General features: G+C 39.0%; 2 protein-coding genes across 11 annotated transcripts in view; one reads left to right on the plus strand and one right to left on the minus strand.

The window, feature by feature from the left end:
* Positions 1 to 16,694, minus strand: part of LOC138740483 (bone morphogenetic protein 15-like) — a 141,560-nt gene that overhangs the window by 72,366 nt on the left and 52,500 nt on the right. Inside the window, exons 3-4 of one of the 8 annotated variants that reach the window (XR_011342942.1) lie at positions 2,468 to 2,630; positions 1,820 to 2,147 (exon numbers count right to left, since the gene is read on the minus strand). The exons of 4 other annotated variants lie outside the window; for them this stretch is intronic. The gene's annotated coding sequence lies outside the window, so the exon portion shown is untranslated. Of the gene's footprint in view, positions 1 to 1,819; positions 2,631 to 15,896; positions 16,168 to 16,694 lie in introns of those variants that run through there. 3 more of the 8 variants (XR_011342941.1, XR_011342939.1, XR_011342946.1) reach the window with 3 other exon arrangements.
* Positions 1 to 16,694, plus strand: part of LOC138740479 (protein Shroom4-like) — a 102,026-nt gene that overhangs the window by 52,501 nt on the left and 32,831 nt on the right. For 2 of the 3 annotated variants that reach the window (XM_069893179.1, XM_069893181.1), the window contains exon 3: positions 7,687 to 7,818. In XM_069893179.1, coding sequence (XP_069749280.1) covers positions 7,687 to 7,818 — 132 coding nt within the window. Of the gene's footprint in view, positions 1 to 1,117; positions 1,427 to 7,686; positions 7,819 to 16,694 lie in introns of those variants that run through there. The other variant, XM_069893180.1, reaches the window with a different exon arrangement.

Below are 16,694 nucleotides of genomic sequence, written 5' to 3' on the forward strand. Positions count from 1 at the left end.
ACCGCCAGTGGGCTGATCTCGCCTCAAACCGTGCATCTTGGCGCCTCACAGTTTGGCAACCTCCTTCGAAGAAGACCGCAGAGCCCACCTCACTGACAAAAGGCAAAGGAGGAAAAACCCAACACCCAACCCCAACCAACCAATTTTCCCCTGCAGCCGCTGCAACCGTGTCTCCCTGTCCCGCATCGGACTTGTCAGCCACAAACGAGCCTGCAGCTGACGTGGACTTTTACCCCCTCCATAAATCTTCGTCCGCGAAGCCAAGCCAAAGAAGATGTGACCTACACTTTAAAAAAAACCTGCCGCAATTGATCTCCTTTAAAACATATCTATATGCAGTATAAAATACAACATAATCTGTCACACAGTATTCGCATCACTGTATTTGGGGGATTATCAGGGTTTGTAAATACTGTGAGACAGAAGCTTGGAATGGTTGCACTGAAATTTGCATGTTCACAAATTGATGGTGGGAGAAGTTAAGGTGATTCGTAATATTGGTCATGCTCTGCCTCTTCAGAAGTAATTTTATGGATTATTTATTGGGAAGTGAAAATGAAGCAGAAATAACAGAATTATAATAAGTGACATTAAATAAATTATGAATATGCAAGTTTGCAAATTTTAATTTTTGGGCAACCTGAGATTTATAAATTTTAGTTATTTTTAAATGGTCATTTTGTTAGATCCAGACAGGACTGCTGGCCTGGGGCCACAGCCTAATCGAACTCAAGCTTCAGTTCCTTTTGGCTGTGATGACAGCAGCCCTCTTCATTTCTTACATTCTTCTGGGCGACAGGAAGGGCTTGCATTAAGAAAACTTTTCACGCTTTTTAAAAAATCTTTTCCGGACATTGTTTTCTTGCTGTTTCTAGCTTGGTTCCTGTATTACAATAGGAATTTTTCTTTTTTTTCAAAAAAAAGCTCTAAAATGATCATTATCTGATTTGGAACCAAAAGTGATGAAAGGGTGAAATGGGCTCGATTTAAAAGCAGTGAGGGAAACTCTTTTGTTGTACACACAATGATTGGCTGAAGCAAGCCTGCAACAAAAAAAACCTTGATTGTTCTGCAAGTTTCCCGTTTGCTGCCCTATGTTGTTCTGATTGAAAGACCAGAGTTACCATGTCCAATTGTTCCTGCTTTATTTTGCTGTTTTAATAGTTCTGTCTGTGGCCAGTGGTTAAACAGCTTAACTCCTGAATTTCTTAATGTTTGATTATGCATCCTCCAGCGGAAATCCTATTCGTATTATGTATTAGTTGTTGGGGTGTGAACTTTGTGGTTTCATTGGGAAATGCAAACTACTATGGAGTCTAGAGTTTACCAAGGTGTGTGAGAGGATCACACGAGGAACAAGCTGGAGTCTTGTGGAAATTTGCTACACTGCCACTGAAAGTAGAGAAAATGCCAGATAAGTATTGTTGTGAGTGTTAAATGGAAGTTTAGGTATCAACACAATTAAAGTTAATATTTTCAATTTGATACTTCTAAAAAAAAGTCTACCGTCTTAAAAAAAATTCAAGCATTTTTAATGAATTATATGCCTGAAGTATTTCAAAGTTAAATACATTCGTGTGCTTGTAAGGGATGTTTTATAGTACACTTGCTTAAATTGTCAAAGTATAATTGTACACTTTGCTGTCAAAGTCTTGGGTGGTAGCTCGAGAGAGCTTTTTTGAGCTGTACATTCTTGTGGTGGTAAAGGTTTCATTGGTGCTATTATTTTAAGATGTGCATTAAGGGTATCACACATGTTGCAGAACATGGAAGTCTATTAGTTGAAATGTGATTTATTTGATTTCTTATTGTCCACTAAAATACACTGGTACCAATGACTGAATAATTGCAGGAGTTTTTTGAATCTTTCTGAAAAATCTCTACTTTTATTGAATGCAATGTTAACTATGAACAGATGTGTTTGTCAGGTCCGCTGAACTGTTCTAGAATTATGGATAAAATATTGAGTTCCGATAATGTTTGAAAAAGTTGTAAATGCTGGACAGTCGGGTGGTTTCGAGCATAATAGTGAGTGATCCAATCCTACATTTGTTTTTTTTTCTTCAACAGTTGAAGTGTGTGTTAGCTTTAATTTTCAGAACAAACTCCTTCTGCAGAAATACTTCTGGTAATAAGCTGGTCAACGCCTATTGTTATAATGGAATAACAGTAATTTTGTCAATTTTACCTTTTATAATTGGAGGAAAAAGCTAAATCTGTAAATAATTTTAAAAAATCATCTCCATATTGCTAATGTCCTTTAGAGAAAAAGGCCATTATCCTTGGCTTATCTGGTTTATCTGATATCAAGCCAATTGTAATATAGTTAACTTCTAGCAGTAACTGCAGTGGTGTAGAAAGCCAGTAATTGTAGAACTTATTCAAAAGGTAGCCACATCATTTATAGGCAATGAAAAAAGTAGATCAAGGACTCTAGGGTGTATGATTAGAAGAGCTGCCGTCTTACCGCAGCTGGGAGCTGGACTCAATCCTGACCTTGGATGCTGTCTGGGTGGAGTTTGCATACTTTCCCTGTGACAATGTTAGTTTCTTCTGATTGCTCCAGTTTCCTCCTGTATCCAAAGATATGCAGGCTGCCGCTGCAAGTTGCCCCTAGTCTGTAGTAGAATCTGAAGGAAGATGATGACAATGTGAGGAGAATAAAAAACAGAATTGATGAAAAATTAGTGTAAATAGGAGTTCGATGGTCAGCACAGATCAACTGGGCCAAAGGGTCTGTTTCCATGTGCTAATTCTAAGGAATCTTTGGCTTGGCTTCGTGGACGAAGATTTATGGAGGGGGTAAATGTCCACGTCAGCTGCAGGCTCGTTTGTGGCTGACAAGTCCGATGCGGGACAGGCAGACACGGTTGCAAGGGAAAATTGGTTGGTGGGATCATTCAAGTAAAGCACATGTTCATTTACTATCATTGTCACCAGCAGTTTCTAGCCTTGTTAAGCGCACAGGGTGTTAATTTACTGAGAGAAGTCTGAAGGATGGATGTTGGATGGGTCTTCCATCAATCAATAATTTATTGATTTACCCCATTTGTTCTGAAGCTGGATTGAACAAAAACATAGTAGCTAAAATAGTAAAATCAGAAAGGCATCATAACTTGTAATTAATGTTGCAGTTGGCTGTCACAGGAAAGGCAGTAAACATGGGATTGTTAAAACTCAATGCTGGAGCAACTCAGCAGGTCAAACAGAGTACTTTATATAGCAAAGATAAAGATACATAACAAACGTTTTGGACCTGAGCCCTTCATCAAGGCCTGAAACATTGGTTCTGTATTTGCTATGTAAAGAACACTGTTTGACCTGCCGAGTTTCTCCAGTTTTGCTTAAAAAAATGTCCTCACATCCAAGATTTAGCAAGATGATGGCAGCAAACATTTGGGGGAACCACTTCCAAGTTCTTCTCCAAGTTGATACTGTCTTGATTTAGGAATATATAATTAGCCTCCCTTAATAGGTGGCACATTTGGCTTGGCGGTTAGCGCTATGCCTTTACAGCACCAGCAATTGGGACTGGACCTGGGTTCGAATCCCACGCTGCCTGTAAGATGTTTATACGTTCTCCTCATCTCTGCGTGGGTTTTCTCTGGGATCTCCAGTTTCCTTTCATCCCATACCGGAGGTTAATGGGGTGTAAATTGAGCGGCACAAACTCACAGGGATGAATTGTTTAAATTATTTTGTATGTTTAAATTATTAAAAAATTTAAAATTCTGGAAATCCTTGTCTGATGGATGCTGTTCCTTTTGTACAAGGACCACGAAAGGTGAAGATGGTTCATGAACACCTTCTTGATGGCTTTTTGGAATGGCCATTAAATGCTGGTTTTGACATTACTTTTGGCACATAAGGAATAGGAAGAAGAACAGGAGTAGTCCATTCAGCACCTCGAACTTGCACTGCTGATGTAATACCTCACTTTCTTTTTCTGGTTGTTTCCAAGTCCCGATTTCTTTTTCGTCCTGAAATCTATCTATTTCAGATTTGAATGCAATCAGTGATCAAACTTCCACTTCTCATAATTGTTCCTTGTTAAGTGTAATTCCTCACTTTCACAATTTAAGTGGCTTCTATTTTTGGCTACGTTTAGTTTGAGAGTTCCTTTGGAGCTGTGTGTTAATTTTCTAACTTACCATGGGTGAATTAATGCCAAATGAGAGAAGTTATGCTGATTGGGGCTTTTTGACTGACTGTGTTTCATTTTCTTTCACTCGCAGCACATTATTGCAAAGGAGGATTTGTCAAGAATTTGTTCTAGAGATTGTGATCAATTATTTGGCATCAGATGACTTTGTATCTTTACATCTTTCCTGCGCTCCTAAATGTTCTGAAACCTGGCCTTGAGTCTGAATTCTGACAACCTTAAACTGATGCCAGTTGTTTTACTTGATCATTGACTCCAGTGTGTCCAGAAATGGCTTCCCCTCCTACTCCAACAGCAAAACAAAAGGGCTTTGGGACAAAATTGATGTAGCTGTCAAGATCTTAGTGAGCAATAAACCGGTGTCACAGGTCAGAGCTGAATCAAAACCTTTCAGGTGATGTGAAAATTGTAAAGGACAAGTGAGGCTGGATATCCTTGGGGATTGGGAGAAAAATATTATATCAAATCAAGTTCTTAATTCCAGTTAAAGGATTGACAAATAGCACTGATTAAATCAGTTAACTCTGTATTCTGTGTTCAACATGTAAACTGCAGGGCAAATGTCTTTGTGCACAATTCCTGAGGGAATTTAAGAATTCTTGTTATGTTGCTATTTCAACATTGATCACCAAAAAAACAATGTGTTTCTTCTTTTTATGGAGAGGAGAATTGCAGGAAATAGTCTGAGTGGGGCAGTTGAAATATCCTGTATGTGAAGTTTGAAAGAGGCCAGCAAACTGCAACTGTTTTCTTAGGCTTTACATTAACAATGAACTCCCAAACATGCAACTATTTCCCCAGCTGAGAGGGAGTTTTGCATCTGAAACCTTGTTTAAAAATAACGTATTACTGTTACAGATAACTTAAAAAAAAAATTCCATTAAACTCTTTTCATTTTAAATGAATTCTGGTGATTGGATCGAGAAATCTGAAAATATTTCTTTTGGGGATGATAAAGAATAAGGTTGAATGTGAGCAGATGATAACATCTCCAGCAGAACTAACATCTGATAATAAACCATCTCGTTTCTGAAAACTATTTTCCTTGGGCTGACTGTAGGATTATTGTACGTGGAAATGATCCATCATTCTGCCGTGGAAATCAGAAAGGTATTCCAGATATTATCCAATAGGCAATGAAAGCATGTTTAGAATGTGGCATAGAGAAGAACCAAATCTATAATCTGGCATAGAGAAAAAAACAAATATATTCTCCCAATAAATTATAAATATATAGGCTCCGATAGCTCAGTGGTTAGAGCAGTGGTCTTGTAAACCAGGGATTGTGAGTTCGTTCCTCGCAGGGCTTCATTTCTGTGAGGGGCGCTGGTCAAAGTGGCAACTCTCTGTCTTCCTTACAGTCGATAAAGGTAAAGAATTTCAAATAAAGGAACCTTTTACTTTTTAACTTTAGCTCATTCTTTTCAGTCAGTATATGTTGCTAGGCATAATCTTTACAAGTTTAGCATACTTAAGAGGTATGGAGTAGAAAAGTGGGGAAATGATGTTAAACAGGCCACATTGGGATATTGCATCCATTTCTGGTCGCCAAGCTTTACAAAGGATGTATCTGAGAGAAGGTGCAGAGAAATTAACTAGAATAGTTCAAGGGATGGGGATTTTGGGTGTGAGGTTAGATTATTAAAGCTTAATATTGTTTTTAGAGCAAATCTAATGACCATGATCAGTATAGGAGACAAGGGTAGCATTCCAGGAAAAAATATTTAAAAAGGGGTTACTTTGTTGCTATTTATTAGTGGATGTAATCGGTTTTGAAAACTTTAATTTGAAATGCACTATCGGGCTCATATGTAATATCAGGCCCAGTAATTGCTGGCCATGGCCATATTTTACAACTGTACCTGCACAAATACAAATACTCTTTGGATTGTGAAGTTCTGATCACAGAATAACATTAGAACTGTCAAAAACTGCCATCTGTCGAATGGCGTTCATGCCAGCTTGATGTGAAGAATGCATCGAGGTGATGTGTCAAAGAGCTGCCAGAGCATGTGGAGCTGTACCACTGAGAGAGTTCTTAGTTGCAAGAAATTTTGTAATAAAAAGTGAAACCGACTGGAGACTCTTGAGACATAATATAACATCTTTTTAATATCTGTACTGTCTAGTTCGGTAAGACCTTGCAAACATCATGTTTATTTTTAGTAATTATAACTCTTTTACTTTTATTGTGCCTCCATTTAGAATCCATGGATGCAAACCATCCTGCCCTGATGATTTAACCCTCTTATGTTCAAATATCCTTTTCTTTATATAGAACACATGAGGTTTCTACTTTGGTTGGCAATTAATCCTTCAAACATTTCTAATGCATCCTCTTTGCCCCTCTTGGTTTTCACTTCCATTCTGATACTTTTCTAATCAGCTAGATTCCCACTGAGGTTTAAAACCTCTCATTTGTCATAAGAAGTCTTTTTTATTGATCTATTGCCTTCTACATCTCATTCTTCATCAAGAGAATCCTGGATTTATTTGTTCTTTTTCTCCTCAAAAAAATGTACACCAACTGTCTTTGAGCCATCTCTTTTAAGGCAACCCACTGTTCTGCTACCGCTTTGGGTGTCAATTTCCGGTTCCATTTTACTTGGGTCAGATCCACATTTATCCATTTGAAATGGCCTTTTTCTAATTTCTGCTCTTTGTCTACAGCTCAACTTAATGATATAAACATTATATCCTAATTGTTCCTCAACTAAAATTTGGTCTCCTTGACCCAAGTTGTAACCTAGAATTAAATTCAATTGCGCCTTTTGGTTGGAACAGAAACTTGCTGTTCTAGAAAACTATCCCGGTCAGGCAGTCAGCATTCTTTGCATCCAAATACAAAAGACAAATTACTTTTTCACATCTCTCTTTCAGCTGACGCAGGCTTGTTTACTGTAACAAATTTTCTTTGTTTGACAAGGAGATTTTGAACTGACTGGCTGTATATAAATTTTTATATATATAAAACATTGAGAAAACAAGCCCTATTCGTGACTCACTGAGTAAATATGATGTCCAATTATGGTTCTGAATTATGAGTATTATAAAGTTGCATAACCTCAGTGAAAAGTCTTAATCAGCTATGTTTGATGTGATAATTATAATTAATTGACTTGTTATGTGCACGGTTTCATAACTCCAAATGAAATTGGCCAATGACCATTTTTCCCAAGCAAAATATTTCAGTAACAATTGGGTCTAGAGTAATAAGAGAACCTAGGGTTTAGGAATTACTTAAGGTGGTATGTGAGTTGAAAACCACTGCCCTAAGATGTGTAGATCCTTTTAAAACACTTGTCTGCTTTGTGCCATAGTTAGCTACTGTACCTGTAAACAAAATGTATTTGCATGAGTGAAGTATCTTTCTTATTTTTAGAATCTCTCAATGTGCTTCTCTGTAAGTTTAAGTTCTTTTAAAGTGTAATCATTATTTTGTAAGTGGATAAAATCCAGAAGCACTACTGAATGTTCCATTACTTTGATCTACAGCTTATATTCATGGCTTTGGTTTCTTTTAGGAGAAGTGGTCCAGGAATAAGACCTTACACATGGCATCTGGCCAAATTATCAGAGACACAACCTGAGACTTCGATGATGCCCTATTCATCTGGGTCTCTCAGTCTGTCGTGGCATTCGGGATATGACTCCAGGTGAGTTTCTGGACTGTAATTGTGTGTGACAGTTGGCATTCCTAATGAAATAGGAACAAGATGCGTGAAAAGTACCAATCAAGCTCATTTTGCTCTCAATATGTAAAAAAAAAATCATCAGCTCAAATCAGGTTCCAGATCAGCTAATCCAAACTAGCATGTTAATTGAAAGAATATAGAAACCACAATTGCCTCTGGGCTAGGGTCGGGTAAATCATTCTGAATTTCTACTTATGATTGATCCTTAGAGACTCAAGTTAAATGTGCCCATGAGGGTATGATTTTAGGACCAGGTTAATTCTGTCTAAGATGACGTCTGCTTGGATAAAGAACAATATTTAAGTGTGGTATGGGGAGTAATCAGCTATTGTAAAATCATTGCTATTACAATACTTCCTTTGCAATAAAGAGAAAACAGGGAAAATATTATAACAGCAGAGAATGGTTGAAAATGTTCATTCTCTTGCATTCTGTTCTTTTGCTGGTATGTTTGTGATTTGTTATTTTTTGTTATCACTGCCAATCTGACAAGAACCATTGTATTTATTGTAATTACACTAGGCCCTGACATCTGCAATGTTAGTCTAGAAAAGTATTTTGCTGGAATGGGTGCTGATGGATCTTCTTTACTAATGCTGATTTTAGCTTTTAAACCATATAAGTATTTTGAATTGACAAACTCTTTCATGGTTTTCTTTCATATAAATATGTGCATAATATAGTTCACTGTTCAATGTCATTACCCTGTGGGGTTAAATATTTATTTTACAGTTCCTAAAACAAATTTGTGGTTTTGTGTGGTATAAATCTTTTCCTCTGTTAGGCACTGGCACGATACATGCCTTTTCAACATACAAAAGTTAGAAGAATGATCACCCAATTCATCACACTCAAGAAACAAGGCATCATAACCATCTCATAAGATAAAGTGGGAATCAAAGTTTTGAAAAGAAGTAGGGTTCACAGTGCAGAACAGACCATTTAGTTGAGTGAGAAAGTGGAGGAACTCAGCGGGTCAGGCAGCATCCATGGATAAAAATGGCCAGTCAACATTTCAGGCCAGAGCCCTATAACAAGACTAAAGTAAAAAGGGGGTGATTTGAAAGGGGTAAGATGCTGGCTTCTCCTCAGCTTCTTTGATGTAGAGAGGCCTTTTCTCCCTGAAGCATAGAAGACTGAAGTGGATCTTTATAGAGATATAAAAGTCATTAAGGGAATCGAGAAGTTGAGTAGCCATAGGGTTTTCCCAGCATAGGAAAATCTAAAACTAGGTTTAAGGTGAGGGGATAGATTTAAAAGGAAGCTGAGGGGCACCTTATTCACACACGGTGGTAAGTTTGTGGATTGTGCTAGAAGAGGAAGTAGCAGAGGTGGGCACAATTATAATTTTTAAAAGACATTTTGGCAGGTATTTGGATCAGAAAGGTTTAGAAGGATGTGATCAGACATGCAAGTGGGACTACTTTAGGTAGACATCTTGACTGGCATGAACAAGTTAGACCAAAGGGTATGGTTCCATGTTGCAAAATTCTGTGACTTTATGTCCACTGCTTCTTTGCGTTTCACAAATGCATCGCTTCACACTTTACTAGAATAAATTCCATTTGCCATATCTTCCCATTTAAACAGTCCATCAATATCTTGTAGCCTTATTTCTCACCCTCAATCACACCACCAATTGCGATATCAAAGGCAAATTCTGAATTGTGGCCATTAAATTTAGATCACTCATTTACATATATCAAGAAAAGGAAGGGGGCTAACAGCGAATCCTGGGTTAACCTGGTGCAAACAGCCTTCCAGTCCTAAAATTCCCATCGGAATTATCCTTGGCTTTCTGGCAGTAGAGTTTATTCCAACTTGCCACTTTCTCTTGGATCTTATGGGCATTTACTGATCTTATGGGCATTTACTGTCTTTGTAATTTTGTCAAGACTGTCTCTTTCAAAAGCTTTGGTAAGGTTATGAATATTCCATCCATTCATTGACACCCCTTTTTACCCCCCAAATAATTCAACTGTAAGCTTAAGAAACATCAGAAGTATTCTGTGCTGCTTGTCCCCTCCTAACTACTGTGACATTCAGGAAGATAGTACCTAACCTTCTACATTTTCCCTACACTATCCCCACTTTCCTTGATCTTTATCGTGAATGAATTCAGCAAATGTGCATCCAATGCTCTTGAGTAGAAAATTCAGCAGACTTGCTCCACTCTGGTTAAACAGTTCTTCACACCTGAGTCTTTTGAATCTCCGACCCCTAGTTCTGGAAATCCCAGTGAGGGGGAAAAAATTCATCCTTAGACCCATAAGAATGTTGAATGTTTTAACTAAATCCCCTCTTATTCTTCTAAACCCAAGTCTGTTTAATCTCTTCTCCCAGAATAATTCCACTTCTTTCCTGTAACCTCCCCCTTACTTGAAATTAAATCTGGTCAACCCTTTGTTGCATTTCTTCTATTACAAGTATTTCTTCCTTGGTTAGGAAGATCAGAAGAGTACATAATGTTGCAGAATCATTGTCAACAAGTCAGCACACAAATGAAGAAAGGTATCTTTTAAACTCAAATTGTCATGTACTGTTTGTGTTATCATTGTTTGCTTGGCTGCATATTGACATCCACTGATATTGCATTTGTGTGCCTTTGAAGACCAACACTTTTCAATATCTGTTTTTTTTTAAAATGTTGTTTTTCTCTTCTTTTTCTACCAAGGTGGATGATAACTTACATATTTCCATATCGTATGCCACCCGGCATATTCTTATCCATTTACTTAGACTTTCTGCAGCACTCCTGAAGCCTATTCAACAACTCATAATGCCACCCAGTTTTGTATCATTCTCCCATTTACTAGAATTTTGTCTCTACAGTAAACTCTTGTTTATCTAGCATTTATGCATTTGGTATTCTCATGCAACCAGCATATTTTCCCCAAAATGCAAGTGAGAATAGCATTTTTACTTTATTTACATTTATTGATAATAAATAATGCAGATATGCAGTTAAAATCATCAACTGTGGATATATTAAACTTGGTCCCCTCATCCAAATTATTAATATAGATTGTGGACAGCTGAGGCCTCAGAGGCTACACTAGTTAGTAATGTAATGATTAAAAAAAAAGTGAAATTACATACAAACACATCCAATAATAAGGATTTTTAAAAAATCTTTCGATAAAATAAAACCAGCAGGATTCTCACAACTTTAAAGTTGCAACTTCTACACAAAGAAGGAACAATCCAATGGATTTGGTTTTAAAATGCCTTTAATAAAACTTTACCAGGTACTGTTGGGGATCAGTATTATGGTAACATGGATTGTGAAATTTCTTATCATTTATTTATGTGTTCTACGTTCCTTTTTCTTCATGACTTGATCCTTATTTGTTGAATTCTGAAATTTCCCAAAATCTCAAGCTGAACGCTCTTTATTAGAAACGTTACAAACTTTTTAATTTAGCCGAAGACAAAACTGGTAGGATAACATGAAACCTGGACATCAGAGGCTTTTTCTGGTTGGCTAGATACAATGAGTAGTAAGCCACAGGGATGAGTACTGGAACCATAACTTTCTTTACAGTTTACATCACTAGCTTGAAGGAAAGCAACATGGATTCACTTGCTAAATACGCCAATGAGAGAGATGATAGATGTGGAAGTAAGCATTACAAGGCTGCAGAAAAAATATATTGTATGCTCTCAGATGTCTAGCATGCAAAGGGGAATGGGGATCCTACGTCATATATGGAATTGCTGAAAAAAGTTGCTGTTTATAACATTCATCCTCTGCACAAAAACCTTTAAATAAATTGCCAAACTATCATCCCATTGTTCTTTTAATTAACAGCATTTTATTCTTTCTGTTAAGGCCAAATAGTAAGAACATAAAATACAGCAAAAATAAATGAAATGAAAAATTGTACTCGTCATCACCTGGGGTTCCAAATCTTCAGGAAGACATTGTAACATATCAGCCTATAACTGCATTATTTATTATTATCAATAAATGTAAATAAAGTAAAAATACTATTCTCACTTGCATTTTGGGGAAAATATGCTGGTTGCATGAGAATACCAAATGCATAAATGCTAGATAAACAAGAGTTTACTGTAGAGACAAAATTCTAGTAAATGGGAGATAACGTGAGAAGATACGTCATTGTCTATTTTGGTAAGGGCGGCGTGGTCAGCTTTACAGTGCCAGCGATCAGGACCGGGGTTCGAATTCCATGCTGTCTGTAAGGAGTTTGTGTGTTCTCTGGGAGCTCCCGTTTCCTCCCACCGTTCAAAACGTACGGGGGGTGTAGGTTAATGGGGTGTAAATTGGGCTTGTGGACCGAAATAGCCTGTTACCATGTTGTATATCAAAAAAAATTTTTAAATTAAAAATAATAAAAGTATTTTCTAAATGATGAGAAGTTCTGCAGCCCTGAGGTGCAGAAAGATCTGCGGTCCCACTGCATGAGTAATTGGTAATTGCCAAAGAAGTTAATTGGTTTAGTTCTAGAGAGCATTGGTGAAACTATATCTGAGGTATTGTGTACATTATTGATTTGATTTAAAAGAGAATAGAAATAGGTTGGAAGCAGTTCAGAAGAAAGTTGCCTCGACTATTATCTGGAATGGACAGATGGGCCTTAGGTTGGATGGCCTAGGCTTGTATTTGTATTCATTATCTATTTTTAAGTTCATGAAACTGTCTGTTTGCAGCATGTAAAAGTTTTGGTGCCTATGTACATTGTACAATGTATCAGACTATGAACTTATTATCATTTGAGATTTGAAGCAAATGGCGAATTGATTAAACCATAAGATCTTGATGGGATTCGAAGTGGATGCTTCCTCTTTTGGGAGAACTAGGGATTGTAAAAAATGTAAACATTCCTTGTTCTATGAAGAGAATGCATTCCTGGAAAACATTTTTTTAAGCAAAAATCTTGTAAACTGAAAAGGCTGGATCAAATCCACATGAGAATTTTGGTGCAGTGTATTCTTATGTTATTCATTATTATGATACACATTTTTGTAAATTAAAGGCATATTCTCCAAATAGTTAACCCTAATGTGCAGACCCGCAGAGAGAAGGTAGAGGTGATGCAGCGCTCCTCCGTGGGGTTCTACCTCCCAGTCCAACTACTGACAGCTCAGTATAGGCTTTAAACATCCTGTTAAAGAACCCAACAGTTTAAAATCCTGCGGGGCCTGGGTCCAAGATGCGGCACCTGTGGTGGCAGCAGCCTCGAGGGCAGGGGCGTAGCCAGGTTCTAACGTTAGGGGGAGCGGGCACATCAAAAAGGCACCACAACACATACCAGATGGTGAGTCAGTGGTTGAATGGTGCGCCGCACTGATTTTTCGGCAGCATCAGACCAGGCGCGAGTGGGGGGTTGCAATTACAATTGTACAGATTTCAACAATTCTTTTTCCAATTAAGGGCTCTGACCTAAAATGTCGGCTGCCTATTTCTTCCATGCATGCTCCGTGGCAGGCCAGGTACCTCTAGCACGTTCGACAATCCTGATCAGGTTACATTTGCTACATGGAGGCAAACATGTAAACCTGCACATGGCTGGGGTCGAGTGCAATACACAAAAGTCCAACACTGTGTGTACTACTTCAAATAAGCACAATCTGCTACAGGAACTCAGAGACTCAACCAGGCTCGGCGTCATGACGGCGGGTGGAGGGGGGCGGGTAGCATTTGTTGGCCATGCCCCTCCAAATGAGTTATGATGCCGCCCCCCCCACCCACCCGCAACACTAGAGTCTCATGGTTTTGTCTCAGATTTCCACATCTGCAGTCTCCGACGTGTCTCTACTTTATTCCTTAATTCACACAAAAAGTTGTCCTCCCCAAATTAATTCAACATTGTAGGACATCTGTTCCTACCTGGATGTGTAGGGCCTGATTGTCTCAGTTTAAGGGAGCGAGAACAAACAGAGAGCATGGCAAATGTTTTTCCATTTGATTTAAATATGCACGACTACTTTATTGACACTTTGTAATTCTGGAATCACTAAATGTCATATTTTTCATATTACAGGGCATAATTAATCCTAATAAGAATATAAGATACATGTATTCTTTCATCCATTTTCCCCACACTGCTTGCGAATCTCTTCTGAAACTGATGGCAGGCACTCCTAATTAATGGTAACACTACACCCTGTAATGTCACTGATAACATGGAATATCAATGGGCGTTTTATGCATGGCGCAAATCCACCTAAACTTCAGATTACTAATAAAATGGATATTGGTCAGATTCAGATCCTGATCTCACCACGAACATTATATATACAGGGTAAGACTGGTCAAGATCTCTCTTTCTCCCTATCCCTCATCCCTCTGTCCACCTTTCTGCAACTCTCCATGCCCTTCCTTCTCCTATTAGAGAGCTGCCCTCTCCCCAATCACATCTCAGCCTTTTTCCCTTACCCTCCCACCAGTGTCCACCTCTTACCTGTTAGCCTCCTTTTCCCCTTCTCCTCCCTTTTTACTCCGGCATCGGTCTGAGTTTCAATATTCCTGATGAAGGGCTCGGTGCCTCAGCTCGAAACGTCTACTGCCTTTTGCTTTCTGCATGACCTGCTGAGTTTCTCCAGCACATTTGTATACCTCACCAGACCCCAGCTAGGGATCCCTAAAGGACCCTGCACCAACACGATGCAAGTTTAATTCTGGGTTCTACCTCAGCAGAAAAGCGGTGCCATTTCTTTGGTTTTTTGGCCTCTTCTTGGTTTTACTGCTGGTCTTAATGATTTTGGCCATCCTTTATGGCAAGGTGAGAAAGCCCATCACTTCTCGATGACCTGGGAGCCTCCCAGCACAGATTGGGAGCCGCTTGCACCTGGCCGGCAAGGTCCATGGAACAACTCCCATTTGCCGAGCAGTCTCATTCCCAGCAGTTACCAGTTGGAGTTATGGCCATGCGTGATTTCCTGGCAAGAACAACTCAGTGAGTTTTTGGACCAGGTTAATATGATGGTGAGATGCAAGGAGGAGACGGCCATCATCCTGCTTCACAGCCAGCAGCAGCTCCATTGCTGTGGGCTCAAAGTTCAAAATGACTACCTGATGATTGAACTGAATGACACACTGGTACCAGGGCAGGACTACATCATCCTGGCCAACTGTAGTGGGCTACTGGAGGAGAAACTCATGGGGCTTTTCGTTGGCTACCAGGAATGGTAAGTGGGTTTGAAAATTAAGGGGTCAGGGTACTCCTGAGCAGCACACTCCCTTCAAATAAAAGCACACTTTCAATGTTCAGAGTTTTCTGTTACTACGTGCCAGATTTCCCTCCTAGTTTATGCTGAAGTGGTGTGTTAGATGGTGAGTAATCCAAATCTTGTGACAAAGCGGGTAGTGTCTCAAGTCTTATTGAGTGGCAACGGTGTTGGATCAGAGCCGGGGGGGCGGGGGAGGATGGGTGGGGGGGTGGGGTGGAAAAGGCCTAGCTATGCCACTGCTCGAGGGGTTGCAGACTCTGGGGAAACAGAGGACGGGCACATGACACCAGAAAACAGGGAGACTCCCCCCCCCCCCCACCCTGTTTGCGAAGGAGAAGCCAAGGAGATGACCTCACAGGGCGGTGACCACAGCCCCGGACCAGTGAGGGGCTTGGAGGCACACAGGTGGCAGACTGTTGGTGACTCGAAGTGAGGTACACTTGGGACGCTGGTAACTGTGGAGACTGTCTCGATACTGGCTGAAGGGTACCAGATATCAAAACTGGCATGCAAGAGGGTGCTGTGGGTGCTGAAGGCTTCCTGATTGTCTTGGGGCTTTGGATCTGGAGCTTGGGTTGCTGATGGTTATGACTGAAGTCTGTGTCGTTGTGGAGGCAGTGGGAGCACTGGAGGAAAATCCATGGACACTCAGTGACTCTAGGGGAACTCTCTCTTGTTTCTCTTTTTCTGACTGTAAGGGGCACTGGGCATTTTTTGCTGATGGCAAATCTTTGCCTTACTGTGGACTAAAGTGAATCTCGTGTAATATTACTCCTGTTTTATAACATGACAATAAAGATATCTTGAATATTATTCCAGCGCAAATTCTTAAATCAAGTTTTTTGTTGTCCATTTAAAACAAAGCAGAGTCATTTTTCTCAAAGGGACATGAGTCTTTGGAACTCACTTCCCAATAGTCAGTTGAAATGGAGTTTTGGAAAGTTTTTAAGTTAGACGATAAATTCTTGATGTGCAAGGGCTGACAGGTTACCAATGGCAGGCAGGGACAAGGAGTTGAGGTTATGATCCATAATCTTATTGAATGGCAATTGCTGATTTATTTGTTCTTCAGTAATATCACGTTCAATTTTTTTAGCTGTGGAAATGAGTCATCTGAAAGAGACGATATGTTACAGTCATGTGTGTGTGAAGGAAATTCTCCAGGTTGTACAAACACAGCCCCTCCTCAACATCTGTTCGCAGGGGAAGTTTTGTAGAACTAAAGCATACTCTGAATTTTTCTTTACCACTTATGTGCTTTAATATTTATTTTTTACTGCAAACTATGTATTTTATTTAAATATTAGCCATTGCTGGTCTTTTAACGTTATTTTTCCAAATTACCAAATCTAATTCCATTTCATATCTTCATTGTTTTCTTTTACTCAAGTTTAACAAAATTACCTTTGATCTTAATAAAGTTAACTTTTATTTTACGATCACCCTTCCATAAAATGCCCTGAACTACAAGAATGTTAATTAATTCTTTCTCATTGTCCAATACTAGGTCTAAAGTAGCCTGCTCGTTAGTTGGTTCTTCAGCATGCTGAAATGGAAAACCATCTTGAATACATTCCATAATTTAATGCTAATTTGATTTGCCAGGTCTAAATGTAAATTTAAGAACCACCCTGATTATT

This window comes from Narcine bancroftii, chromosome 8 (genome assembly GCF_036971445.1).
Source record: "Narcine bancroftii isolate sNarBan1 chromosome 8, sNarBan1.hap1, whole genome shotgun sequence".
Classification (NCBI taxonomy): Eukaryota; Metazoa; Chordata; class Chondrichthyes; order Torpediniformes; family Narcinidae; genus Narcine; species Narcine bancroftii.